Here is a 27,411-nt window from a genome sequence, read left to right on the forward strand (position 1 = left end):
CTTACCCTCCTGCCAATTGAAAAGAATGAGGTTTTTTGTGCCTTTTGGTATGAATCATGAATCATGATGTTGCTTTAAACCTAGTACAATGATGTAAGAATTTTATAATATCATTCGTCTAAGTACATTTTAACACAAACATAGAATTTTTCTCAAGATTTATTTATTTACTTGAGAGGCAGAGTTATAGACAGAGAGAGGGAGAGAGGGAGAGACAGAGAGAGAGGTCTTCCATCTGCTGGTTCACTCTCCAGATGGCCATAGTGACCGAGCTGCTTTCCTATGCCATAGCAGAGAGCTGGATTGGGAGAGGAGCAGCCAAGACACGAACCAGCGCCCCCTCTAAGTAAGTTTTGACAAAAACATATACAATTCTAAGGACTTTATTGAGTGACAAGGTGGGAAAATGATATCCTTAGAAAACTGAGTTTTCATATTTCACTAGAAATAAATTGGAAAACATATTTTGCTTACACTTTGGAAGTCTGGTTAGGTTTGAAGGGGATAGGAGTTGTTTTGAAACAAGATTAAAACAGTAAGTTTTGTTCTACATGTTGCATATTCCTGTATATTACTCGTTTTGTTTCTTGCTGTCTGAGAGGTATATTTGACTATTCATGTCTGCCAAGGTTCCTTTGCAAGGGGGGACGTCATGGTCTTGGTGAAAACATGGAATTGAGGGATAAGTCTGTTCTGCTTTGAAGCAAATTTGAAATCTATGCATCATTTATTCATATTATGCAGTTTCCGTGAACTTTTTTGAATTCCCGTCATATGCATGGGTTTCAGAACTTTCTGCACCAAACTTAACTTATCTTTTAATTCCCTTTTCCATGAACTTTTTGCAGTATCCTCATATAATAGCAGCTTTGACTTTTCTATTTAAAAAATGAATTCACGGTGAGAAATGTTTTTCCTAGGAAGATAAACATTTTAGGTAACTCTGCCAGGAATAAGGGAGGCATGGGGGCCATGTAGAACATACACCCTGGGAGAGGGGCGTGCTGTTTTTTGGGATGTGCTGCAATATATATTTGAATGCAATAAAATATCCCAGCTGTAATGATAGCAAGGCAAGGGAATAGGACTCTGTGTTATTATACAGAGAAGAAAAAATAGGACAGTGTTTTAGAACATGAAGATATGTGCAAGAAAAATACCACGTTGAAAAGCTTGCCTAAACATGCAGTAAAGGAAAGATGATGCCAACAGCCAAGGTCAATGCCAAGGGCGCTTGGTCTGGGGCTGTGAGGTCCCGGGGTGCTGACCGTGACAGCTAAGGGCCAGAATGAAAGGTGTCAAGGAAGGTCTGGAAGAAATGTAAACAACGAGACATTAAAGGGATGGGGCAAACTGGAGTTCATGAAATGCTAAAGCCTGCTTTAAGCATACTAGTCTTTTCTGTAAAGCTTCCTGTCACCACTTGTCAGACCTGCAGGTCACCATTCTTATAGAAAAGTGCCACCTGGCTCTGAGAGAAAACACTGTCTCTGGGCTGGGCTGGGGATTCCAGGTCAAATGCCAGAGGAGCTGGGGTTGTGCGGCTTCACCGTGAGCTGTGCAGCCTCGAAGAAATGTCCCATTCCCTTTCATTCCCTGCATGTACCTTCAGAGCTTGTGATATACAGCAGTGGTTCCCAGTGTGTGGGCTGTGGAACCCTGCGGGTACCTGAGACTGTTGGGGGATAGGGAGGGGTATATGAAGTCGAAACTATTTTCATGATACGATGACACTAGTTTTTTCACTGGGTTAGTGTTCTTGTGTATGGTTAAAAAAAAAAAAAAAAAGCAGCACTGGTGGGTAAAAGTGCCATCATGCAGATCAAGACCAGGGCAGCTGCACAGCTGGTCAGTGAGTCCTCAAGTTCACTGCCATGCCCTTACAGGAAATCCAGATCCAGCACACGTCAGTGTTATTGACGTGCTTTTTGAAGCAGCAAAAGTTATTGATTTCCTGCCATCTTAACCAGTGGGTATGTGTCTTTTTACTATTGGATTTTTTTTTAAAGATTTATTTATTTATTTGAAAGGCAGAGTTACAGAGAGGCAGAGGCAGAGAGAATGTGTGTGTGTGTGTGGGGGGGGGGTGTCGGTCTTCCACTCACTAGTTAACTCCCCAAATGGCCACAGCATCTGGAGTTGGGCCGTTCTGAAGCCAGGAGCCAGGAGCTTCATCCGGGTCTCCATGTGGGTGCAGGGGCCCAAGTCCTTGGGCCATCTTCTACCATAGTAGAGAGCTGGATCAGAAGTGGAACAGCTGGGACTCAAACCAGCACGCATATGGGATGCTGGCACTGCAGGCAGCTTTACCCACTACACCACAGCACTGACCCCCTATCAGATCTTTTTAATGTAGAAAAAACGGGAAGTTTTCTGAAAGCACTTTGGTGCAAACCAGACTTGTGGTTGTCATGGGGATGAACAGCCATGGGCTTCATTTGTGATCTCCAGTGTGTGATTTGTTCATAGCACACCTATACAAACTCTTCTTAGTCAGGTTCAGTGGTATTGGAAGGCCTCCCCGCCCCCCCCCCCCCCCCAACACCTGAAATGAGCCTGTTCTTGCAAAGACAATGATAAATATTGTCAAGCATAAAACTCAAGCTCTCAAGCAGATACTAGAATTTTGGAAAAGTTGTTTCTACTTTCGTGAGGTAAGCATTTGGGAAATCTGTGTGGCTCAGTGAGGCTGTACTTTCCAAATGATCCATGTGCGCTAGAACCGAATCGTGCTTGGGCAGGAGAGGTTAAGAGAATGCAAGGACGATGGTTGGCTGATGTGATGGGCAGTGGAAGGCTCGCGGGTGTGACTGCGGAGTTCACACCGCACCTTGCTGCTAAGAAATTGCCACCTCTGGAGTTTGGGTGTGGTATCAGTGGACACCTCTAATTACCTGGAAAGTCTACTGAAATGTTTCTCCTGGGTGAGGCCTGCTTCGCCCACTGCCTTTCAGCCAAAGCCGCTTGTACCAGCAGATTGAAGGCAGAAGCAAGGGGGATCCAGGTGTTCTTTTCAGCACAGATAAGAGATGCTTGCAAATTTGTGAACCAATGTCACTTTTCCGAAATATCTATTTTGGAAAAACATTTATTTTTTACAATGTTATTTAGGCATACTATGTTAAATGAACCCACATATCTAAATAAATATAAATACATTTATTTAAATAAATTAATTGGAACAAATTTATTTTAAGTGAGTATATATATATATTTTTTTTAATTCCTGTTTTTACTTTCAGTACTACAGTACCAACACAGGTTCACTATCCCTTACCCAAATTACTTAGGACCAGAATTGTTTCAGATTTCAGAGTTTTTATAGATATTGGAATATTTGAATGGATTTTACTGGTTGAGCATCCCTAATGCAAAAAATCTGAAAATGTACAGTACACCAAAATCCAAGAGTGTCTGAGCACCATGTCAGTGCTCAAACAGTTTTGGATCTTGGAGGATTTAGAATCTTGGATGTCTGGGTCAGGGGTGCTCAACAACTTAGACAAAACCCAGGTAAGAACTCTTTGGGACACACCCCGATTTTAAGAGATTGAAAGGATCTCAAGACCGATGAGTTCTCAGAACTCTTGATCTTTATACTGTTGTAGCCAATTACTGAACGAACGACTCAATTCAAGTTAAGAAGCAGTCTTTTCTCCAGTCGTGGTGGCCAAAATGTGTTCACCCCAGCTAAGTTTCTATCTGTCTCTCTCTCTCTTTTTTTTTTTCTTTTATTTGACAGGTAGAGTTAGAGAGAGAGAGAGAGAGACAGAGAGAAAGATCTTCCTTCCATTGGTTCACTCCCCAAATGGCCGCTGCGCCGATCCGAAGCCAGGAGCCAGGTGCTTCCTCCTGGTCTCCCATGCCAGGTGCAGGCATCCAAGCACCTGGGCCATTCTCCACTGCCCTCCTGGGCCACAGCAGAAAGCTGAACTGGAAGAGGAGCAACCAGGACCAGAATCCAGCACCCATATGGGTTGCCGGTGCCGCAGGAGGAGGATTAACCAAGGGAGCCATGGCACCGGCCCCCCATCTGTCTCTTAACACAAAGTCTCTAGCTCCCAAGACCTTTCCAGCTGTTAGAAGGTCAGCTTTATACTGCTGCTGTCATGTCTGACTTAGCTCTTCTCCCTCCCTGGTGCCAGGCGATAGGGGAGGAGTTGTCAGGCCTGGAACACAGTGTGAGTGCCTTCATCTCCGCTTCCCCCACTTCCCCAGCACTCTTTGGGAAATGGACCGGTTTAGTTCTGCAAAGAGATCCAGCTCTTCCGGGGTGTTGGGTTTGGGAGATGAAAGGGAAAGGGACATTTCTGTCCTAACAGCCGCATGGTCACTGCTTCTCCCGCTAGCACAGGCTGGCGTCCTTCATCTGTGTGGCAGGTGCCTGCATCTTGTGTCTTGCCCAGGATGCACAGTTACAGGGATGTTGGCTGGATGATCAGCAAGGTGGCTGGAGCCCAGCTGCCTTCAGTGGGATCCACATGACCCCCGGGAAACCCCAGCATCCTCTGGAGGCCATGCAGTAGTCTCCCCCATCGTCCTCTGTCTTTATTCTGCTGTGTCTCTCCTCCTCCTCCTCCTCCTCCTCCTTCTCCCCATGACTAGGTAGACACAAAAAACCAATCAGCTGTGCTGGAGAGTATCTTTTCCATCTTTGTGTCTGCAGACTCCTGTTCTCTGTGAGAGATTCTGTCTTAGAGATTTACCCCTGTTAACTTGAATCTTTGCTGGGATGTAGATCTTGTCTTCTGTTCTTCTGTTTTGGTAAGAGTTTTCTCTGGGCAGGGGAGAGGGGTCCCTTAAAGTTTATGGAAATCTGTATTCCACAAAAAATCTGTGCAGGGATAATAATGGAGATGGCTGGTGGTCAGGTTTCAGCCATTTTTTTAGGCTCCAGAGAGAGGTGTATATTTCCAATTATTGGAAGTTTCCCTTAGAATGTGGCACACTTAATTCTTTTTCCTCAAGTCTGGACACTACTCATAAGTTTTGGGGCAAGACGGGAAAAAAAATCACACTCATCACCCCCTTATGCTGTGATCCCACAACCTTACCAAGTGTCCCAAATCAGGACTCATGCACTAATGGCAGATACCACCTTGGAGCATCTGTTTTATGTGAGGTATAGGGAGGCAGCGGTGACATGGAGGGAGGTTGTCCCTCGTCGGTAAAGTTCATTACCTGTGGCAATGGGGGTAAGCCGATAAATACAATACTGCTATAGATACAAAGTCTGATCATGGAAATGAACTAAAAGTGTGGGGGGCTGTCAGAACTCATAACGGAAGAGCATTAGTTTTGATTGCATTGGAATGTTGGGGAATTTGAGCGACATCTCAGCTGTGACCCGAAGACAGAGTGTGGATACCCCCCGTAGCTGGGAGAGCCCAGTGAGTCTGAGGCACTGACATAGGGTTCCTGTGGCTGGGTCTTGGGGTGGAGTGGTTTGAGATAGAATCCAGCAGGTGCTGGGCTGTGCTGGGCCCCAGAGCGAGCTGAAATCGGCACAGATACCTTTAAGCTCTCTAGTGCAACCGCAAGCCACAGAAGGGCTCGTGTCAGGAAGTGACAACCGATTTACGATTGCCGGAGGGGTTTCCATCGTCAATGCAGGCGGTTGCTGTCCAATCCCCATTTTCCATTCAGTCATGTTGGAGTGCGCGCTCCACTCCCAACCCAGATCCTAGCTCATCTGAAAACTATGTGAGTTTCCTCAGCAGTGTCAACACAGCTAGGGGCTGTGGGCAGAGGGTCTGTAACTTGCCATCGGGAGATGAGAGCAGACCACAAGGAAAGCTGTGGCTGACGCTGTCTCTGAAACCATTCCGACGGTGGCTCTTTTTTTTTTTTTTTTTTTTTTTTTCTCTAAGATTCTTTCCGTGTAGCTGTTACACTTTTCCCTGCATGAAGATTTCATTGTTCTCACCACTGACAGAGCCTTCTCCTTTGGGAACAGGCCAGTGAGAGCTGTGGTGCTGGCTCTGGGATGGTGGCTTACCCCACTGTTAATAAACATGTGGATTGAGTTCTTCATCCCAGACCTCTGCCCGCCTGGAAATCTCACGGCGATTATTATTTTCTTTAAAGATTCATTTATTTATTTGAAAGGCAGAGTTACAGGGCAGGGGGGAGAGATCCTAAAGCCAGGAGCCAGGAGCTTCCTGTAGGTCTCCCATGTGGGTGCAGGGGCCCAAGCACTTGGGTCATCGTTCACTGCTTTCCCAGGTGCATTAGCAGGGAGCTGGATTGGAACTGGAGCAGCCAGGACTTGAACCAGCAGCCGTAGGGGATGCCAACACTGCAGGCCACAGCTGTACCTGCTACGCCAGAGCGCCCGCCCCTCACTGATTTTTCTCTGCTTCCCCTAGCATACTCGCCCTCAATTGTCACTCACTGTGGTCATGGTCTCTCTCTCTCTCTTTTTTTTTGGTCATGATATCTTTTCTGCCTCTGTCCAGGCGTACTTCATTCAGGCCCTGTCTCCCTTTACTCCGACTGTTTTTGAAGAAGTGTCAGAGGGGTGGTTTAGCATCCTCAGGGACGCATTTTCTCTGTGCAACCGCCAAGGCCACCAGTTCTGCTTTGACTTCTGTCTTTTGGTCTTGCTCATGCCGTACATGTCGTGCACCATGATGTCATCAATGGAGACGGTTCTTTCTTTCTTCTAGAACTACCAGCGGAAGGTAGAGGGCAGGCAGAACCATTTCCTGGGTAGCTGCTGCTTTCCAGGAAGAGAGCCTGAGGGTCTTTCAATGGAGACTTGAATTCTGACAGTTAACTCCTGTAGGAGGCGCTGTTCTCCTGTCCTAAGTATGCGGAGCCCAAGGCTTAGCAAATGAAGTGCTTCATGGAGCAGCAAGTAAGGGGCAGAGCTGGGCCATGCCCTCAGATGCCTTTGACTTTGAGGCGCTCAGTCCATGACACTGATACCCTTTTCACACCGTGGAAATCGTATAAACTCCACAAGTTTATTTTTCTTTGTCCTTGTCCATTTCTCCTCTTGTGGCTAGCAGTAAAATCCCTAAAACGTCAGGGGCCTGTGTGCGTACCTGGGACTAGGGAGGGAAACAAGAGCTGGGGAGGGGACCTCCTGCTGCACGGAGTGAGCCCGGGAGGACTCAGCAGTCACAGGCGCTCAGCAGTCACGCGTCCTGTTGGAATTTCTTACCCCGAAGCAGTCTCCCCTTAACTGGCTTCCTGTTTCCAGTCCCCATCTGCACACAGACGTGGAGCAAAGCACATCCCTCGACCGTGTCTCTCCTCTTCTCCCACAGCATTTTTTTTTTTTTTTAAATGGATAAAGTCCAAGCCTTTCAGCATGAATCAACCATCTGTGTTCTGGATTATTTTCCTAGAAGAATACATGTAAACACTTTTGTGTATGGGGGCCCGCCGAGAGATACCCCTGAATTCTCCTGGCCCCGTGGGGGTCCTGGATACCTAACTCCGCACTTTTTAAGACTGTTCATTTTTGTCCCTAAATAGTTTTAATTTTAAAGCCACAATTGTAATATGTGTCAGTTAAAATGTAAACTGTGAACATGTGTGTGAAGTCAATGGCTATGAACATGTGTGATATAATTACGGCTGTGAGCATGAGTGTGCCGTAACCTATGGCTGTGAGCATGTGTGTGATGTAATTGATTGCTATTTGTGACTATATTAAAACCTGTCCAGATTCCTTGACCTGATTGTTAATACCATCCCCCACCATCATAAAAAATTGAATGGTTTCCAGCTCTTCAGTGATCATTGAAATATGGGTGGGGCTGGTGTTGTGGCATAATGGTTTAAGCCACCGTCTGCAGTGCTGGCATCCCATATGGGTGCTGGTTTGAGTCCAGGCTGCTCCACTTCCGATCCAGCTCCCTGCTAATGGCCTGGGAAAAGCAGCAGAGAATGGCCTAAGTGCTAGGGCCTCCGTACCCCATGTGGGAGACCTGGATGAAGCTCCTGCCTCCCAACTAGAGCCTGGCCCAACCCCAGCTGTTGCAGCCATTTGCAGAGTAAACCAGCAAATAGAATATCTTTCTCTCTCTCTCTTTCTCTCTCTCTCTTTCTATCTATCTCTATCTCTCCCTCTCTCCCTCTCTCCCTGTGTCACTCTGCCTTTCAAATAAAAAATAAAATATTTTTTTAAAAAAAGGAAACATGGGTATTTGGAGTGGCAGATCTGGATGTTGTCAGGCAATGAAATTTGTGTAATGGGAAAAATGGGGTTAACAGATGAGCTTAGTTTGGTGCAAAAAGTGTTGGAAGTGAATGCATAGCTTTTTTTTTTTTTTTTTTTTAAGGGAAAGAGTGTATTTGTGGGGAAACCTGACAGACCAGAGGGAAGGGGCAAAGAAGGAAAAGAGGGAGAAGGAGAGTGTAAGAGAGGTCAAGAGAGAGAGAGAGATCAGGAGACAGAGACAGGGAGAGCCAGCCACGTGTTCAAGAGCAAGGTCCTATTATACCTTTCCCCAGGGGCTGGGGGGGGGGCGAGCAGGGAAGTAGGAGCAGCACATCCCATTAGGATGGGGGTGGAGCTGACATCGGTGGTTGGGCCATGGGGTCACCTTGGCTTCCAGCCATGGTGGCAGGTACCAGAGCCCAGGATGGTGCCCATGGTATAGATCGCACTGCAGATAAGACTGCACCATTTTACTAACATTCCCCCCTTTTGTTTTTTATAAACAAGAGTTGTATGGGATTACATCAGCTCCAAAGTCTAGGAGGGGTAGAGGGATGATGATCAGTCTTCAGAGCTACTTCCTACTGACTTGTGGCAATGAGGTACTCTCTGCTGGCATGGGAGATGTCTCAAGCCACTGTCTCCTGGGTGGGAAGCCGAGTATATCCCTGTAGCAGCATTTGGTTGACTGCCCGCTTGGTGAAGGCCTTGGTTTGTTCCATCATCACTTTACCTATAAACACTTAAACAGACATGGTAGTATAAAAGACAGGGTGAGAACAGCAACCAGTCATCCTAAGAGTGGCATTACTAACCAAATAATGAGAGGATTTCATGGAGGAGAGGAAATGGGGGGTGGGTCTCTGGACCCTTGTGCAGACTGTTTGATGGACGTGGTTTGAAGCTAATCCCAACCAAGACTGGGAGAAAGGCCACTCATCTTTTGTGGGTAGAGGGATTTGTCTGTAGAGAAATTCTGAACAATCATACAGTGAGGGAGAGGACCATCAATACACACAGGTCAGGAGTAGAGCCCATGATGTTAGAGTAGATGCTATGATTATAAAGTAATGAGGCCCAAGTGGGCTAGACAGGGTCTAAAACAAAGGACAGAGTCATTATTAGAGGACCTAAGAAAGGTGCTGTCTAAGCCACGACTAAGTTCTTCAACTGAGAGGCAAATAGAAACAGAAGGGGCCTGATAATCATCTGGTGGGCTTTAAGGCCTTGTCATTTATGAAGCCCAGACCTATCTATCTCTTCCCATGGGGTGCATCCTAAGGGAGGTGTGAACCTTCTTGGGAAGGCACCCTGTTGATCTCCATTACCTAGCTGGCCTGAGAGGAGAGCTGGCCAGGTCTGGCCAGGTCAAGGCAGGTGGCATCTTCTGCCTGCAGTACACACATAGCTTTTGGTAATAACATGCTCCCTGTGATCTTTCTGCTGCTCCCTCACATGCAGATACTGGGTTGCTTCACAGTGGGACGGATGACGTCCTTCTGTGTAATTCCAGTTCACTTTTGTTGTTGTAAGGAATGTTGAACGCCCCGGCCCCGTCGTTCTCCGGGACTCTGTTCTGAGAACTCAGGGAACCCGATCTGTGGAGAATGTTCCGAGAAGTGATGTCAAATGGAATCACGACGTTTTTTAGCCGAAATGGGAAAGGCGGATGGCTTGCTGCTTTTCAGTAGTCTGACGGTCGTCTGAGTTATTTTTAGTGCTTCTGTTTTGCAAGACTTTATAGCCATGTACCTTGGGAGAATTATTCCTCTCTGTAGGGATTTGCCCAGCTGCGTGCTTTTGGGCTGTCCTTATGAGCACGGTTGTGCTCACCAGTTCTGCATAACACAGGGTATCTAAGCACAAAAACCTTGTAAGCATCTCTGTTTTGACTTGAGAAATTAACTCCCAATTAGGCGAACTATTATTTTCAACAACAACAAATGCACTGAAATTCAATAAAACACCTGCCAAATCAATCTTAGATGTGAAAGGTCTTGCTCCTAAGGGCATCCCTACAGATGCACCTGTAGTTTTCCCCCTGAAAATAAAAAGAGATGTTTCCCCCCCCTTTCACAATAATATTGCTGGAGAGAACTGGCTGCCGGCCTCGTTAGAAGTCAGAATTAACTTACATTAATTAATCAGTTTGGGTTTAGCTTTGTGGCACAGCAGGTAAAGCTGCCGCCTGCAATGCCAGCATCCCATGTGAGTGCTGGTTTGAGACCCAGATGCTCCATTTCTGATCCAGCTCCTTGCTAGTGCACCTGGGAAAGCAGTGGAAGATGGCCCAAGTGCTTGGGCCCTTGCCATGCACACAAGAGACGTGGAAGGAGTTTCTGACTCTCGGCTTCAGTCTGGCCCAGCCTCAGCCATTGCAGCCTGTTGGGGAGTGGAATCTTCCAGCAGTTGGAAGATCGATCTCTCTCTCTCTCTCTCTCTCTGTCTGTCTTTCCTTTCCCCTCCCCTTCTTTGTCACTCTGCCTTTCAAATAAAGTAAACAATAAAGAAAATAATAATCAACTCAGCTTTCCTGCCCGAAGCATCTAGAAATGCTGGGAAGAAATTGCAGACATTTTTTTTTTTTAATTTTATTTATTTATTTGAGACACACACACACACACACATCTTCCATCTACTTGTTCACTCCCTAAATGGCCTCAATGGCTGGAGCTGGGCTGATCCAAAACCAGGAGCCAGGAGCTTCTTCTGGGTCTCCCACTTGAACCATCTACTACTGCTTTCCCAGGCCTTAGCACGGATCTGGATCAGAAGTAAAGCAGCTGGAACTCGAACCTGTGCCCGTATGAGATTGCCAGCGCTGCAGGCGGAGGCTTATCCTACTACGCCACAGTGCCAGCACCAAGAGCTCTCTCATCTTTGAGCCACAGGAGTAAAAATGATATTCATTAAAAAGAAAGCAAAAGTCTGTGGATAGGTTCCTACGAGTGTAGACACAGTTTAGGAGACAACAGTGATGTGGAAGATAAACGAGAACAATGCCCAGAATTGAGAAAGATGGGTTAAGACACACCAACTTGGTTTTCCAATTTGGGTTGCTGGTAAGGTGATTCTAAAACTAACTGAGAAGCTTTGCTTTATGAGCTATCAAGAATATAGGTTAAACTATAATAATGGCTTTGGCTCAGGTAGAGACAAATCAGTGATCACAACAGGTACCGATACAGACAGTGCTATGTGGGAGTTTGGTAAATAGCATCAGAGTCAATGATGAGCAGATTCAATAGTGTAATAGTGCTATCTTTTTTTTTTTTTTTTTTAAGCTTTATTTATTTGAAAGTCAGAGGCCCAGAGAAAGAGAAAGGCTTCCATCCTCTGGTCCACTCCCCAAATGGCCACAGTGACAGGGGCTGTGCTGATCCAAAGCAGGAGCCAGGAGCTTCTTTCAGGTCTACCACATGGGTGCAGGGGCCCATGGACTTGGGCCACCTTCTGCTGCTTTCCCAGGCCACAGCAGAGAGCTGGATAGGAAGTGGAGCAGCCGGGACTTGAACCTGTGCCCATATGGGATGCTGGCACTGCAGGCGGTGGCTATATCCTCTTGAAAAAGATAAAATTCCTCATGGACGTAAGTTAAGATGAGCAAAGAGGCCCACGTTGTGATGCTGGCGTCCCCTATGAGTGTCAGTTCAAGTCCCGGCTCCTCCACTTCCAGTCCCACCCCCTGCTAATGTGCCTAGGAAAGCAGCAGAGGATGGCCCCAGTACTTGGGCCCCTGCACCCGTGTGGGAGACACGGATGGAGTTTCAGACTCCTAGCTTCAGCCTGGCCCAGACCTGGCCATTGTGGCCATTTAGGGAGTGATCCAGAAGACCGAAGTTCTCTCTCTCTCCTTTCTGTCTCACTTCGTCTCTCTCCCTCTCTCTCTCTAACTCTGCCTTCAAATAAATAAATAAATCTTTTTTTTTTTTTTTAAAGAAGACTTGAGCAAAATGTTAATACTTTCTCAGCATCACTGGACAATCTGTTTCTTACATTAAGAAAAGAAATATTTTGTTAAGATACAAAATGTATAACTGTAAAGAAAAAGCTATGTTTCTTTGTCTATATTAAAATACCAACTGTGTTTGCCAGTGTATTATATCAGGTAGAGTAAAAATTGACAAATCGTCCCTAAAATAGAATGGTTTAAGTACAATCCCTCTCGGTAATCACTTGCAGCTCTGGGGGGCTTTCCTGCCCAAGGCCATGGACATTTGGATATTAGTAATGTTCTCAGGGCACACACAATTATTGCTTAAAAATTAACCTGCTGTAGATTTACTGAATTTCAAGTCCCACCTACGGTTGCCTTGGCAGGGCCAGACCAAATGATTTCTCAGGCTTTGTTCAGCCCCAGGTCTGAACATTCCTCCTCTTGATTTAGGGGACGTGCCAGGTTGGTGCCTCCACTCCCCTTCACATGGCGTCTTGGAGACTCAAGTTCTTTCTAGCTGGTGGCTCTGCCGTGTCTGAGGCCCTTGTCATGGGCCTGGCGCAGTTTTATTAGTAGGCATCTGGGAGGGGAACCAGTGGATGGAAGATCTCTCTCTGGCTCTCCTTCTCTCTCAGTCACTCTGCCTTTCAAATAAATAAATAGAAAAGAATACATTTTTAAAAAGTAGAAGAATGACTCGACGTAAGAATAGAAAAGTGAAACATTAGAAAACAGTGGTAAAATGGGTAAGTCTCCAAGGTGATTCAGAAGAAACCAGATTTAACTGATGAAGAAGGAAAATCGACAAAACACATACACACCAAATAAAAAATGGTCGTGGAGGAAAAAAAAAAGGTTAAAATAAAAAGAAATTCAAAAAATTTGAGGACTAGGCTGCGTAAATAGATTTAGAAAAATATTTTGAAAAGATTTATTTATTTATTTGAAAATCAGAGTTACACAGAGAGAGAAGGAGAGGCAGAGAGAGAGAGGTCTTCCATCCGCTGTTGCACTCCCCAGTTGGCCACAATGGCTAGAGTTGTGCCAATCCAAAGCCAGGAGCTAGGAGCTTTTTCCAGGTCTCCCATGTTGGTGAGTGGCCCAAGAACTTGGGCCATCTTCTATTGCTTTCCCTGGCCATAGCAGAGGGCTGGATTGGAAGTGGAGCAGCTGGGACTTGAACCAGCACCCATATGGGATGCTGGCACTGCAGGCGGCGGTGGCTTTACTCATTACGCCACAGCATCAGCCCCGAAAAAAAATTTTTTTAAACAACCAGATAAAAATAATTTTCTAGGAAAATACTGCTTTGTACAGCTGAGCCTAAAGAGACCGTCAACTCTCAGTGGAGAAATTCCCATAAAACAAGCCAGAGGAAATTAAGTTGGAGATAAAGCTGTTCCCCCAAATATGTCAGACACGGTTGTTTTTGCCAGGGAGCGCGCTCAGGTCTTCAGAAAAGACCGCGTTCTGGTGATGTCGACCCGTTCTCAAGAGGGTCTCGTAAAAAGACAGCGGGCGTGCAGTTTCCAAAGTAGCAAAATGAACATGGCATTGGTACCCAAACCCCGTGAGGACGGGACCAGAAAACCAACGTCAGCCTCTGTTGGGGATACTGATGTAGAACTTCTACATACCCCACTAGCCAGTGGAGTGCTGCAGCAGGTCCCAGCAGCAGGGTAGGAGCTGGAAAGACAGTGTGTGACGCTGAACGCTCATTCTGTTACAAAACCCTTGATACGTGGAGACTGCGTGGGTTCTGAGCTCCCGGGATGACCCAGGTCTTTGGCAGCCAGGAGCCACACTGCTTCCCGTTCAAGACAGGAAGAAAAGGAAGGTGTGTGTTCCCCTGTTGCTTTCCTGGAGGTACTGAGCAAGGAGGTTAGCCAGATGACACTGGTGGTGTGAAGCTGGAATGCAGGCTACGGTTAGCACTGTTGCCTCTGCCTCCTCTTTATTGCTGCTTTTCTCTCCTGACCTCTATTTGGGTTTTTTCCCCCCTTTTGGAAAAAGAGCACTATATTTTTAAAAGAGGAGCCAACTATTACTTTTTAATTCCTAAACAACATAATGTACAATTTCCAGCTCTTTCTGGCCATAATTGTGCCCCCCAAGTATTTCTTTTCAAAGTTTATTTGTTTATTTGAAAGGCAGAGTTAAAAAGACAGGCTGGGCCAAGCTGAAGCCAGGAGCCAGGTGCTTCATCTGGGTCTCCTGTGTGGGTGCAGGGACCCAAGCTTTGAGCCATCTTCCACTGCTTTCCCAGGCGCATTAGCAGGGAACTGGATCAGAGTGGAGCAGCTGGGACTTGAACCAGCACTTATATGGGATTCTGGCATCACAGGTGGCAGCTTAAGCCTCTGTACCACAGTGCCAGCCCCCTGAGTATTTTCTTTTTTTCACTCAGCATCTCACCTTCAGGTTTTAAGTGAAGAAGGTAGGTGGTTGGTGTGTGTGTATGTCTAGTTTTAGATTGGGTTCTGATATTAACATACTAGAAATTCACATGACTGAGCAGCACTGTATCTCCAGTGCTTTTTTGTACTTAGAAGCCAGGAGATGTATTCTAGCTTTGGTTTATGTCATATCGTTCAGACAGCCATGGTGGAGTTTTCCAGTCCCATACCTCTGCACACCATCAAGAGCTTTGAAACAAATTAGTGCCTTGGGACTTGTTAAGCTTAAAGGTTCGTCCTCTGGTGATTGAAGCTCCATTTTAACAGAGTTCTACTTTCTTTGTATGTGTCACTCACTTTCGATTATTGGCACCAGAGTCCCTCCGTAAAATCAAACCTTTACTTTCAGGCAGTAACGGTAGCTCTCTTTTGAGAATCAGTTGTATGGAAACATGACTTCAATTTTAACTTTTTCTGATTACACAAGTAATTTTAGAAAACAAGCCCATGTGAATATTTAGTAGCATGTAATACACCTAGAGTTGGAACCGCCCTTTGCTTCACGGTGTACTTTAAATATGTCAGCATGTCATCATTAGCAGGCGCTTACTCGTGAGTGACCGTATGTCTCTCCGTCGTATGAAATTAATTTAGCCAGGGTCTCTTCTCGGCAAACATCTGCAGCCTTGGCTCTGTTTTTCTTCCAGCCCTCTCTCTCCTTCCTCCTTGGGTTACTCATGGGAGAAAAATGAAGTAGGCTGTTATGTCGTAGTTGAACCTGCAACGGGAAATGTTTAGTTAAAGCAAATGAGATTTTCAAGGTTTGGCTGTACCTTATGTTTAATCGTCGTTGCTAGTTTGCTTATTGATATTTCAGCCACATCTTTGGTTCTCTGTCTGTCTACTGCCTTCACAAATGTTCCCACTCAGGGAAATGTGCCAAACTGCCTCACGGAGGATTTTTCTGGAATGGGTAACTTATAGAATTTAATATAAAACGATGTCATATTTTATCATGGGGAAGCTACTAGCCACATGTGGACATCAAGTTTAACTTACCTAAGGTTAAGTGAAATAAATTCAGTTCCTCAAGTGTGCTAGCTACAGTCTCCGTGCACGATGCTCACACGTGGCTAGCAGCTACCTTACTGGATGGCAGCTGTAGCACATGGTGGGTGGACTTTATAGAACGCTCTGTCCGCCAGCCTTGGAGTCAAGTCCATCCTGTGTTGTTACAGGCAAGTCTAGGACCACTGGGAGGTGTCAGAAGGAAGAGCTACTTGGATGTGTGGAAAGAGTCAGGGTCCTCTGGGGGTGGAAGACAGTGGCTTCCGTTTGTCCTATGTCTGGGTACACAACCTCCATGCCCCTGACACAGGTCGTATCTGTCCATGAGACAGTAAGTGAATCCAGGAAGGAGCACATTTGAAACCCCTTAAAGACTGTAGGACTGGTTTTACTGACAACCAGTGTATAAGTCATAGAGACACATGGCGTGTTTTGCTAAGTGCGAGCCTCTGTATTTATTATGGCAAGGAAGCAGACACTTGGGCCAAGTTATTGTAATCAAGTCAGATGAGGTTATGAGAGGGTAGGCTCAGTATTCTGGGACGGTGCCTCTTGAGATGACCTGACTCTTGATGGTTATTTAAACAAAAAGAATTTAGCTTAGGATGGTTGGTTTTTCAGTTCTGCTTCCTTGGTGTCTCAAATCAAATCTGGACTTTTTTATTGCTTGTATATATTTTTTTAAAGTTGTTTACCTTGATGCGATAAGGGTTTGCAGATTCCAAGATACAAAGTAGAAAACCCTGGCCAGAATATTATGGTAATGTCATAAGTGTCAAAATCCTCTCCCTGGTGCCAGACGTTAAGTCCCCTGGTTGCCAAGAAGGTAATGGAATCCTCTCTCAGCAATCACGTCTGGCTGATCAGAATAAAATCTATCTTGCAGACTTTTACAAGGGAGTTTGGTTGGCTTTGAGTGTAATTAGGAGTATATTACTTGGTACCTGTTAAAAACAGGGAATTGTGAGGTGCAGCTGGTTTGCACGTCTGCTGGGGAGTAGTTTTCTTCAGCTCTGAAGACGCTAGAGTGAGTATAAAATGGTAAGGACACCTACGCAAGAGCTGTGATGGGTGAATCTGGGAGACTGACAGGTCCACATTTGCCACAGCATCTCCCATGTCTTAATGCTATACTGCTGCCTAACTGCATTAAAACAGATTCTTGTTTTTCTGTTTTTTTTTTTTTTTCCCCCATGGGGATGACGAGTGAACGACCAGAATGCTTTTTAAAAAATTTATTAATGTCATTGTTTTATAAATGATATTATTTAAGCTAAGTAGCTGTAAGACTCCTTTGGCTCTTTTCAAAATTTGAATTTGGGGGAAAATGGGCAATTGGAAGCAAACGCTGAAGAAATGAGGGCAGCAGTGAGCTTGATCGGGTGCTGTGGACTTGGCGCCCACGTGTGCACAGCGCCAGCGTCACCTTCATCTGTGCCCACCTGTCAGAATGTGGCTGCCAGTTTATGCTGCACCGTAGTCATAATTTATGTCCCTAGCAGGAATGTAAGCTACAGCTGATGCTTGAGGCACTGAGGCAGTGGATCTTAGAAATTTTGCGTGTTAGAAAACGGATGTGTTTATCCAGGGGAACATCAAAGGCTTTGTTTTTATGTGAATTCCATTTGATGACGCCATGTTGGATACACTGGACCAGAGTAACAGATGAATTCCATGGGCACATATGCACATGCGCACGTGCACACACACACACACACATACACACCTGTGTCATCCATAGGTTTACAGAATTGCATTGCTTTCATTGAGAATGTTCTAGGGATTGGGCTGCATGTGCAATCTTTAAAATATTTCAATACCTGAGATGGTTTGCCAGCAGGCAAACTGACACTCATTTGATCTTCTTCCAGATTCACGAGAAACTCCACTACTACGAGAAGCAGAGTCCCGTGCCCATTCTCCACAGCGCAGCAGCCTTGGCCGGTGACGTAAGTGTCCGAGACGCATCTGCCCCAGACCTGGCCCAGGCAGAGCCCGTCGCAGTGCCGACAGATGCATGCAGTCCTAGGACTGCAAACCAGAAGAAGCTGCGAGAGTTTCCAGAAGTCCTGTCATCACTCAGCACATGCTGATACTATGTTGATTTTCATTGACTTTCCTGTTCTGAAGATTCTGCTTGTGGGCAGTGCTCTTGTCCCACCGTTGTAACCGCGTTACAGCAAGTGTAGGCTCCACACCCTGTGGCTGCGCAGGAGCTGTCAGCTCCCAGTGTACTGAGAATCTCACAGACAGGCGGAATGCTTTGGAGAAATACACAAATGAGATCGCTGTGTTGCTGCCAGGACTGAAAACGGACAGATGCTGGTATAGGAACGAGACATACCAAACACATTAAAAAAAAAAAAAAAAAAAGACAGGAGTATTTTTTAAATGGATTATAAAACACAGTAATGATTTATGGATATTGGACCTTTCCAAATTACCTTCATAACCAAAAAATAAATTTTAGAAGCAGTTGGCATTGATGGAGTAGTTAATTTCCTGTAGCTATAATTTTATTTTGAGCCCAGAGGAGGGGCACTCACTTGCTGATTCTTGCTGTTAACTCTGGGTCGCGGATGAATTGAGAGCACACCTGGGTAAACTAAAAGGCTGCTAAGCCCGGTGAGATGGATGTTGAGTGGGAAGGCAGGTTTTAGCGATAGCCTGCAACGCACTCGTAGCTTTTTTATGTTGAGTTTTATTAGGATAAAACAACGTTTAATCAGTTTAGTAAAATATGAGGGCGGTCGCACGATGTTCAAAAGGACCACCTTCAGAAAGTGGATTTTCTTTGATATATTTTTCTCTGTTCTGTAGAAAATAAAACGGTAGCATGATAGACAACCCATGTGGTGCACTGTTCGTTTAGCCTGCAAACATTTCCCCCCTCTTGTTTTGTTGCAGAGGTTATAAGTGTGTTTAATCCATTGAGTCCCAAGTTTTCAATCCTGTGAGTGTTTCAGCGGCATCCTATTTATTCTTACGGTGCTGTGATTGATTTATTGTTTAATTTAAGTCAGTGTAGTTGTGCTACATATGGAAAGATGGGACTTAGTGGGTTACTATGCAAGCTCACTTTGCATTTTAGAGCCAAAACTTGGGAAAGGCAGGTGAATATAAATGTAGATGCATGGTTGCAGCAATAAGGGGCAGTTGCCACACAAGAAAACCCAGCTTTAAAACGTGGACTGCCAAGGCCTTTAGAGAAGGTGTGTAAAAGCCAGTGAGATTGGTGCCCAATCGTATTACAGCAATACTGCTCTTAAAAGTGCAACTCTCCTGAGTAAGTGTAAACCGTAGAACTCACGGGACTCGCCCAAGGAATCTATTTATGTGTGACAGTGTATTATTAGGTTTTACGTGACAGAAGAGTGGAAAGAACCTTTGTCTTTTTGTAAGTTCACCATTGTGCCTTGAAATGGCACAAGCAATCTTTGAAGTGTAGCGAATGAATCTGGCACTTTTCTCCAATCTTAAATTTTTATGTGTAATTTATATTAGGCCCTTCTTTTGGAAGAGAAGTCCTTTTTTCAGAGATAAGTACAGCTATTTTTAGCTTGGTAAAAACAGAGTCAAAAGAAAATTTCATGCAATGTTTTAAGAAGGGTTTTTTTTTAAATGGGAATATATATATATATATATATTTGAACGATATACTCCATAGTAAATAATTTGAAAGGTTTTTCCTGTTTAAATCTTGCATTGCTACTTACAAGAATGATACAGCCCTTCCTATAGTTCTAAAACCGGGTAGAAATCTTGGTAGAAAGACCTCTTAATGGAAACCACGAGGCAGGTTCTACATTGCAACAACCCTCTCTTTAGATAGAGCCAGCAAAATGGGAATTCTTGCCACTACAGTCAAGTGCAGTCAGCATTTTTTGGTACCTGGGTAGTTGTCAGCCTCTTACAGGTCACTTTATGATTAATTCATTAACACCGAACAGACTTCTTAGTCGGTGTAGATAAACATAATAAAAGTTTCAGACCGTTTGCTCTACTGGGGCCATTCTAGTTCTTTCTACCCCAGCTCTAAACACCATAGCTCCCGTGGGCTTTTGGACACCCTGTGGGTTTCACCACCTCGTTCAGAAGATTTTTTTTTTTTTTTTGTGCGTGTGTGTGCAATGTCAAAGCCTGATCCAGGCCTTTTTACCTTTTTACAAGTAGTCCTTTGTCTGCGTGCAAGAGACCATTCATGTAGATGAAGTGCTGCATTTGCCCTCGTTGCAATAAATCAGAAGCCAATCCAGCTGATAGGATGCCTTGAGCTGCCCTCAGCAGAGAGCCTGGGCTTGGCTCTGGCCTGAGAAGAAGAGCTATGATGGATGGGTCTGATGTCTTTCCTGCTGGTCTCTTCCCAAGCAGTGGGAAGCAGGAGCCCTGAGCATGATGGGAGCCCCGTGGACCTCACGGTGCTCACTGCAGGCTACTGATGCCTGTGTCATCTCCCTTGCAGCTGGCTGAGGAGCTTCAGAGCAAGCCGTGCAGCAGCGAGATCAGAGAGCTGTTGAAACTACTGTCAGAACCCAACGTCAAGGTGAGGCTGTGTTACACCTGTGATGGACACCTTCCACAGGGACCACTCTCTGAGCCTGCAGATGAATTTTGTTGTGGGCATCAATTTTCAAGTAAATGTGTTTTCAAATAGTGCATAGTATTTTAATAGCCTAGATCCCATTAAGGAAAAAGAGTGAAGCTTTTGACTACAATGTTGTGAGAAACTTAGAAAATATGTTCATTGGGAAGCTCGGGATTTAAGTTGGCAAATGGTATGTAGCTTCAGGGTCATTTTCCTTTAAATGAAAGTGAGAGCGCAGAATACAGAACCTACGAGCAATTTTGCTAAGGTTCATTTTACTTGGCCACTGTGCATTCTCATATATTTGGCAAATAAAGTCTGCTGTTCTGTAGAACTGTTTCAGCGCTCCTCTTCTTCCTCCTCCCCATCTTTTGCTCTTCGGTTGACTCGAGACACCACAGAGCAGAGTGGTGTTCTGATATCAGGTCCCAGTGTGGTCAGGGGGCTGGTGCAGCAGTTAGGGTGCTACACGGGGCTCCTGGGTCCCAAACCTGAGCGCCTGGCCGTGTGTCCTGGCTCCACTTGCAGTTCCAGCTCCCTGCTCATGTGCACCCTGGGAGGCGGTGGGTGATGGTTCCAGTGCTTGGTTTCCTGCTACCCACTTGGGAGACCCATTTAGGGAGTGAACCGGCAGAAGGAAGCTCTCTTTCTGCCTGTCCATCTCTGTCTCTCTGCCTTTCAAATTAAAAGTAAATTAGTAAAAATTATAAAATGCCAGTAAGTATTGCTAGACAAGGCTTCAATTCTCCCATCCATTTCTTCCAAAATGTATCACTTATTTTCTTCCAAATGCGATGAACCTACTGAAGGCATTTCAAAATGTTCTTGGTATTATTCTAATGTCATTAGTGTGTGAGATCCTGTAAAATATACATTTTGAACTTGCGTATAAAATATGCATTATTTTACGGGTCAAAATTGCATCTGAAATGTATAGTGATATAGTTAAAATGATCACTGAACTTCCAAGGATTTTTGGTAAGCATATATGAAGTGTTGAATGAAACTTTATGACCAGATTTTAAAACAGGTTGTAATCTTCTTTGAGAGATGTCCTTCAGAACCATGCTGTATTTGGTCTGAAATTTATGTTCCGAAAAAACGAGATAGTGTGAAATGAAAGATGAAGGAAAAACACACATGAACTATAGTACCTACTCTCTGTATGTCAGTAGAAATGGTACAGGACTGTATTCCTGTAGAGAGTGATTGGATACGTTAGTAAAATGAAGGTAATTGACTTCCAGTTATTCAGAAGATTGATTGCATTTTTGTTCTAAAGGAACAGGATCGGGTTAGGGTAGAAAAGTTGCTTGAAGTTAAAGGAATGTGGGCAGACATTGAGAGTTCCAGACAGAGAAATGCTCGAAGATCTTTCCTTCCGTCTCAGATGTCACGTGTGAAGTTACTGCCAGCCAGAGCAGGGTCAGGTTGGTGATCTTGGCTTGGGAATATTTGAAATGAAAGGGATGTTCCAGGGGAAAGAAAAGCGATTTTACAATTTTGGTATTCTGTTCACTGGTGTTTGAAATTAATGTAGCTAAACTAGATTATACTGGATGAAAGCTGGCATTTGTCTACTGAGGGAAGGTATGACTTTAGCTGGTATTGGGATGGTAGATTTCATAAAATTGCTCAACGTTGAATAATTAAATTGTATTATGTGGGAGATAATTTAGATGGGTAATTTTGCTGATTTTTTTGTGATCATACAGCAGTGTGACCAAAGAGTGGGTGAGGGGGAAATCTGCATGAAATCTGTGCATATGAGAAATAGGTGTAGACAGCGGGGGAGACTCCACACACCAGTGCTGCAGTTGGCAGTGGTAACTTGGAGTTAGCCAGTCTCAGGAGGATGCGTCTTTCTTCTCTTTCTGACCTCACAGTTAACTTTGCTTTCCTTGAAGTCATTTATGTGAGCTGCCATCACCTCAGATCTCACTTCTATCAAAGCTCAGCCCCAAACACATTCTGAACTGTTTCAGAACAGAATCAGCCAGTCCTTTTTCTTTTTTCTTTTTCTATTTTTCCTCCTTCTTTTCCTCTCCTTCTCCTCCTCCTCCTCCTCCATTCCTTCTCCTTGCCTCTCCTCGCCTCTCCTCGCCTCTCCTCTCCCCCTTCTAGTCATTTCCCTGGTTCAATGATAAATTAATTATATGGCCATGTAACTGCATATCCAAGAGACTAGATTTCCTCCTAAGTGCAGGGAACAGCCATGGAAAGGATTTAGGCATGCAGGAGACACCCTCACACCCATTGTCACCCAGACAAGTGTCTGAGGTGGAGGTGGTGTGGGGCAGGAGGACTGGGATTCTGAATGCAAGGAAGGAAGCTTCTAGAAAGAATTGAGGTGGACTGTGATATGGCCCTAAAGGAGGAAGCAGGGCATGGGTGGCTTTGAAGGGTAACTGGTTAAATCATTTGGGGAAAAATAAGAAAATTCTCTGCTGGAATGAATTCCAGCAAGATTTGAGATTTAAGAATAAAAATATTGAACCAGAGAATAGTGGCAAGAAATTTGATACGTATGTGATCATAAGATAGAGAAAAAGTATTCACAGCCAGAGACAGAAGGACACAGAAACATTTATGCACATGCACACACATACAAAAAATAATGGAGAAGCTTTAGAAACACCTGTGAGTGAAGTTGGCAGGAATGTATCGAAATGATTCACGATGTTACTTCCTTTCTAATTTTACCATTTACACAGTGACTTGATAAAGACTTACATTCAAATAAGGTTTTTTGATAATACATGATTATATTTAAAATCTATTTGTTTGTTTATTTGAAACAGTGACAGAGATGGAGAGAGATCTTTCCTCTGCTGGTTCACTCCCCTAAATGGTCACAACAGCCGGGGCTTGGCCAGGCTAAAACCAGGAGCCAGGAACTCCATCTGGGTGTCCCACATGGGTGACAGTGACCCGAGCACTTGAACCATTATCTGCTGACTCCCAGGTGCATTAGAAGGAAGCTGCTTAGGAAATGGAGGCTGGGTTCAGTCCCAGGCACATGAGTAGGCCAGCGTAACAAGCAGTGGCTTCCCCCACCACACTTACACAGCCTGCCCCTATGATTATATTTCTTTTTCAAGATTTGTTTATTTATTCATTTGAAAAATAGAGTGACAGAGAGAGGAAGATCTTGTATCTGGTATTTGTCTTTTCTATGTCTGGCTTATTTCACTCTATATAATGATCTCTAGGAAGCCAGGAGTCAGGAACTCCATCTGGGCCTCCCACCTGGGCAGCAGGGACTCAAGTACTTGGGCCATCATCCACTGCCTTCCAGGCACAGTAGCAGGGGGCTGGATGGACAACATGGAGTACCTGGGATTTGAACCAGGCTTCCGTATAAGATGCTACACCTCAACACCTGCCCCGTGTGTTGTTTTTATTACTGCATGGAGTAGTCTTACTTGTCTCTGTCTCTCGCTCATACTCATGTGCCTGCAACATAAGAGGCTTCCAGTACATTGAATTCAATGGAAATTATTAAATGTTGCAGGTTTTTGTTCCACTTCAGCCTCTTCTGTCTCCTCAAATAATTCTGTAGTGTCTGCAATAGTTAGGCTTTTCCCTCATGTTCTCTAGCTCACAGTGCACCACACTGAGGTCCTGTTCATGCTCGCCTTAGGAGTCTCTTCAGAGAAGTGCTGAGACTCTTCTAGAACCATCTGTGCCCTTCAGCTCTCCAACAGCTGGGAAGTGGTTTGTCATTCTGTAGCAATAGTCTCTCCTGAGGACTGTCAAAGATTGAAAAATTTTGTCCAGTGTGAGTTGCTCAATCCGTTACCACACTAAAAAAATTATTCTTATTAAGTCAATAATGTCTACACAATCTGACCTTACTGTTCAAGTCTTTTTTTTAATTAATTAATTAATTTATTTCAAAGGCAGCGTTCAGAGAGAGAAGAGGTAGAGAGAGAGATAGCTTCCATCCACTGCACTCCCCACAAGGCAACCTCGGCTGGGATGGGCCAGACCAAAGCCAGGAGCTTCTTCTGGGTCTCCCACATGGGTGTAGGAGCCCAAGCACTTGGGCCGTCAGCAGTGGAGCAGCCAGTACTCGAACCAGTGCCCAGATGGGTTGCTGGCGTTGCAGGCGGTGGCTTTTCCCACTATGCCACAGCCCCAGCCTTTCAAATCTTGAAGGATAGAAGAAACGACAGATGGTGAGAAAAGGGGGGGATGTAGTGAGTAGCCCAGCAGAGAGAAGAGAGTGTGACTTTTCCTTCCAGTGATGAAGTCAGCAAGAGCAGTGATGCTACCGGGAGGCACTGCTGAGGGATGTTGACTGCCTTGTCTGGAGATTGCTTCCAGGGGAAGCAGACAGTCATTCTGAAGTGAGAGAGGCGGATCGACCTTCTGCATCATCATTCCGGGGCTGACTTTGAGAAAACGAAGTGACACCCTCCGCAGAACATGGTAGCATTTAGGACGTCAGGGAGTGTTTTGTAGATTGCTGAAAAGGTAAAATTAAAAAAAAAAAAAGATTTGTTGTACTTTTTTGATTTTTCCTGAGCATTCACTCCCCTGATGTTGCTCACTGCAAGAGTGAGCAGAATGAGTGTTAAGGCTAAAGGAGAAAGTTAGGCGTCCTTCTGATGCTAAATGAGTGTCGCTCATGCGTCTGAGCTGGACACTGAATTCTGTGGCCCTGACAGATATGTAGACCATAGAGTTAACACAGGGGGTCCCAGGCAGTGAGAGTTTGTGAGCCTGATGACTTACAAGGCCTCGTTTCAATTTCCTGCAGACCCTTTCGAGCAACAGGTAAACCCATCAGTTGGGATGGGGTGGTGGTTACGGCATATGGAAACACAATTTTCATCTCAGTTGTTGCCCTATGAAAGCAAAGTCTATATATTGAAGAATAAGATCCCTACCGTGAGGACAGGAAAATGGAACATAAAATGACTTGTAGTTGTCCAAAATAAAAAGGCTGCTCACCAGAAATACTTGTAAAGCAAAGCTAATAACACAGGTGATCTTGATATCTGTAAACCTATTTTGGAATCCAAACATGGAAGTGAGTCCAGTGCTAAGGAGAAAAAAGTATCTATGGCTGTAACTTATAATATTGCAACTATAGTAATTACATTATTTTAAAATATTTTTATTAGCTGTCTCTATTTTTCTTTACTCTGGGCAACACAGTAGCTGTAGGTACTCGGATAGTGGGTCTCTCTCATGTTCACTCCATGTTCCCATCTGCTGCTGTTTTCCTCTTGTCTAAAGACTTCCTACAGCATTCCCTGCAATGCATGTGTTGATGCTGACGTGTTTTTTTTTCCCGCCCTTGTAAGTCTTTAGAAAGTCCTCAATGTTCCTTCGTTTCTAAAAGATATTTCTGCTGGGTATAGAATTCTAGGTTGACAGTGCTTGTGTTTTTTTTCTTTTCTTTTTTTTTTTTTTTTGACTTTAAAAAGGTTTATACTTTGTTTTATTTGAAAGGCAGAGTGACAGGAAGAGAGAGAAACACACACACACACACACAGAGAAAGAGAGAGAGAGAGAGAGAGAGAGAGAGAGAGAGAGAGAGAGAGAGATCCATCTATCCACTCGTTCACTGCCCAAATGGCCGTAGCAGCCGGAGCTGGGCCAGGTTGAAGCCAAGAGTCTGGAACCCTATCCAGGTCTCCCATGTGGGTGACAAGAGGCCCATTGTCCACTGCCTTTCCAGGCTTGTTAGTTGGACCTGAAGCAGTGTTCTGATATAGGATGCTGGTGTCACAGGCAGCAGCTTAACCTGCTTCCCCACAACACCGGCCACATACTCGTATTTTTCTTGGAGTATTTTGAAGATGTTTTTCTATTGTCTTGTGGCTCATATTGTTTCTGATGGAAAATGATGTCATTCTAAGTAATATGCTTTTTTTCTTATGATTTTAAAATTTTCTGGCTAATTTTAAGCAATTTGGTCTTATTTTTCTTATTCTTGGGAACTTTGAACTTTTGGCACATATATATATTTTTTAACCAAATTTGGAGCCTTTTTTTTTTTTTTTAGCATTCCCTCTTTCTTTAGAGATGCCAGTTGCATTTTAATGCCATTTAATGTTGTCACACAACTCATAAATGCCCTGTTCATAATTTTTCCATACATTTTTTTCTCTGTTTCTTTTTGGAGAGTTTATATTGCTCTATGAGTTTACTTTTTCTTCTGCTTTGTCTAATCTGTATTAATCTCATGTGGTGTACTTTTTTCATTTCCTACATCATATTTTTCATTTTAGAGCTTTGACTTAAATCTTTTTTTATATATATTTCTTATTCCCTGTTCAGTCTTTCTCCAGCCTTTTTGAGATTTAGAGTATAGTTGTAAAAATAGCTTTTAACTTCCTTGTCTGCTATCTGTATAATTTCAGGGTTTGGTTCCATTGCTTTTTTTTTATTATGTGTAACAGTCTCTGTTCTGTTTGCAGGCCTGGTAATTTTTGCTTGACTGCTGGTAATGAGTTGTACCTTGTTTGAGGCTGGATACTTTTGTGTTTCTGTTGATAATATTGTTGAACTTTTTTCTGTTATACAGTTATATAGAAACATTTTAAGCCTTGATTTATTTGGTAAAGGTTTATTTATTCAAAAGTCAAAGTTACAGAGAGAGAGTGCAATGGAGAGAGAGTGAGAGTGAGAGAGAGTGCAATGGAGAGAGAGTGAGAGTGAGAGAGAGCGCAAGAGAGAGAGAGAGAGAGAGAGAGAGAGAGAGAGAGAGAGAGAGTGTTCTTCATCCTCTGGTTCACTTCCCAAATGTCCCCAATGGCCAGATTGAAGGCAGGAGCCAGGAGCTACATCTGGGTCTCCCTTATAGGTACAGGGACCCAAACACTTGAACCATCATCCACTGCTTTCGCAAGCACATTAGCAGGGCGTTGGATCAGAAGTGGAGCTGTGAGGACTCAAACTAGCGCCTATATGGAATGTTGGCATTTCAGGCAGTGGCTTAAGCCCATTACACCACAATGCCAGCCCCAATTTGCCCCTTATTTATTTATTTATTTATTTAATATTTGCTTGATTGTTTGCTTTTTTTTTTTTTTTTTTGACAGGCAGAGTGGATAGTGAGAGAGAGAGAGACAGAGAGAAAGGTCTTCCTTTTTGCCATTGGTTCACCCTTCAATGGCCACTGCGGCCGGCGCATCGTGCTGATCCGAAGCCAGGAGCCAGGTGCTTCTCCTGGTCTCCCATGCGGGTGCAGGGCCCAAGGACTTGGGCCATCCTCCACTGCCTTCCCGGGCCATAG

General features: G+C 44.5%; 1 protein-coding gene across 2 annotated transcripts in view; it reads left to right on the plus strand.

Moving 5' to 3' along the window:
- MPP7 (MAGUK p55 scaffold protein 7) overlaps positions 1 to 27,411 on the plus strand; it is a 237,256-nt gene that overhangs the window by 132,813 nt on the left and 77,032 nt on the right. Inside the window, exons 4-5 of one of the 2 annotated variants that reach the window (XM_062211103.1) lie at positions 17,446 to 17,523; positions 20,037 to 20,117. In XM_062211103.1, the coding sequence (XP_062067087.1) occupies positions 17,446 to 17,523; positions 20,037 to 20,117 (159 nt within the window). The remainder of the gene's footprint in view (positions 1 to 17,445; positions 17,524 to 20,036; positions 20,118 to 27,411) is intronic. The other variant, XM_062211104.1, reaches the window with a different exon arrangement.

The sequence above is a fragment of the Lepus europaeus genome, chromosome 14 (assembly GCF_033115175.1).
Source record: "Lepus europaeus isolate LE1 chromosome 14, mLepTim1.pri, whole genome shotgun sequence".
Classification (NCBI taxonomy): domain Eukaryota; kingdom Metazoa; phylum Chordata; class Mammalia; order Lagomorpha; family Leporidae; genus Lepus; species Lepus europaeus.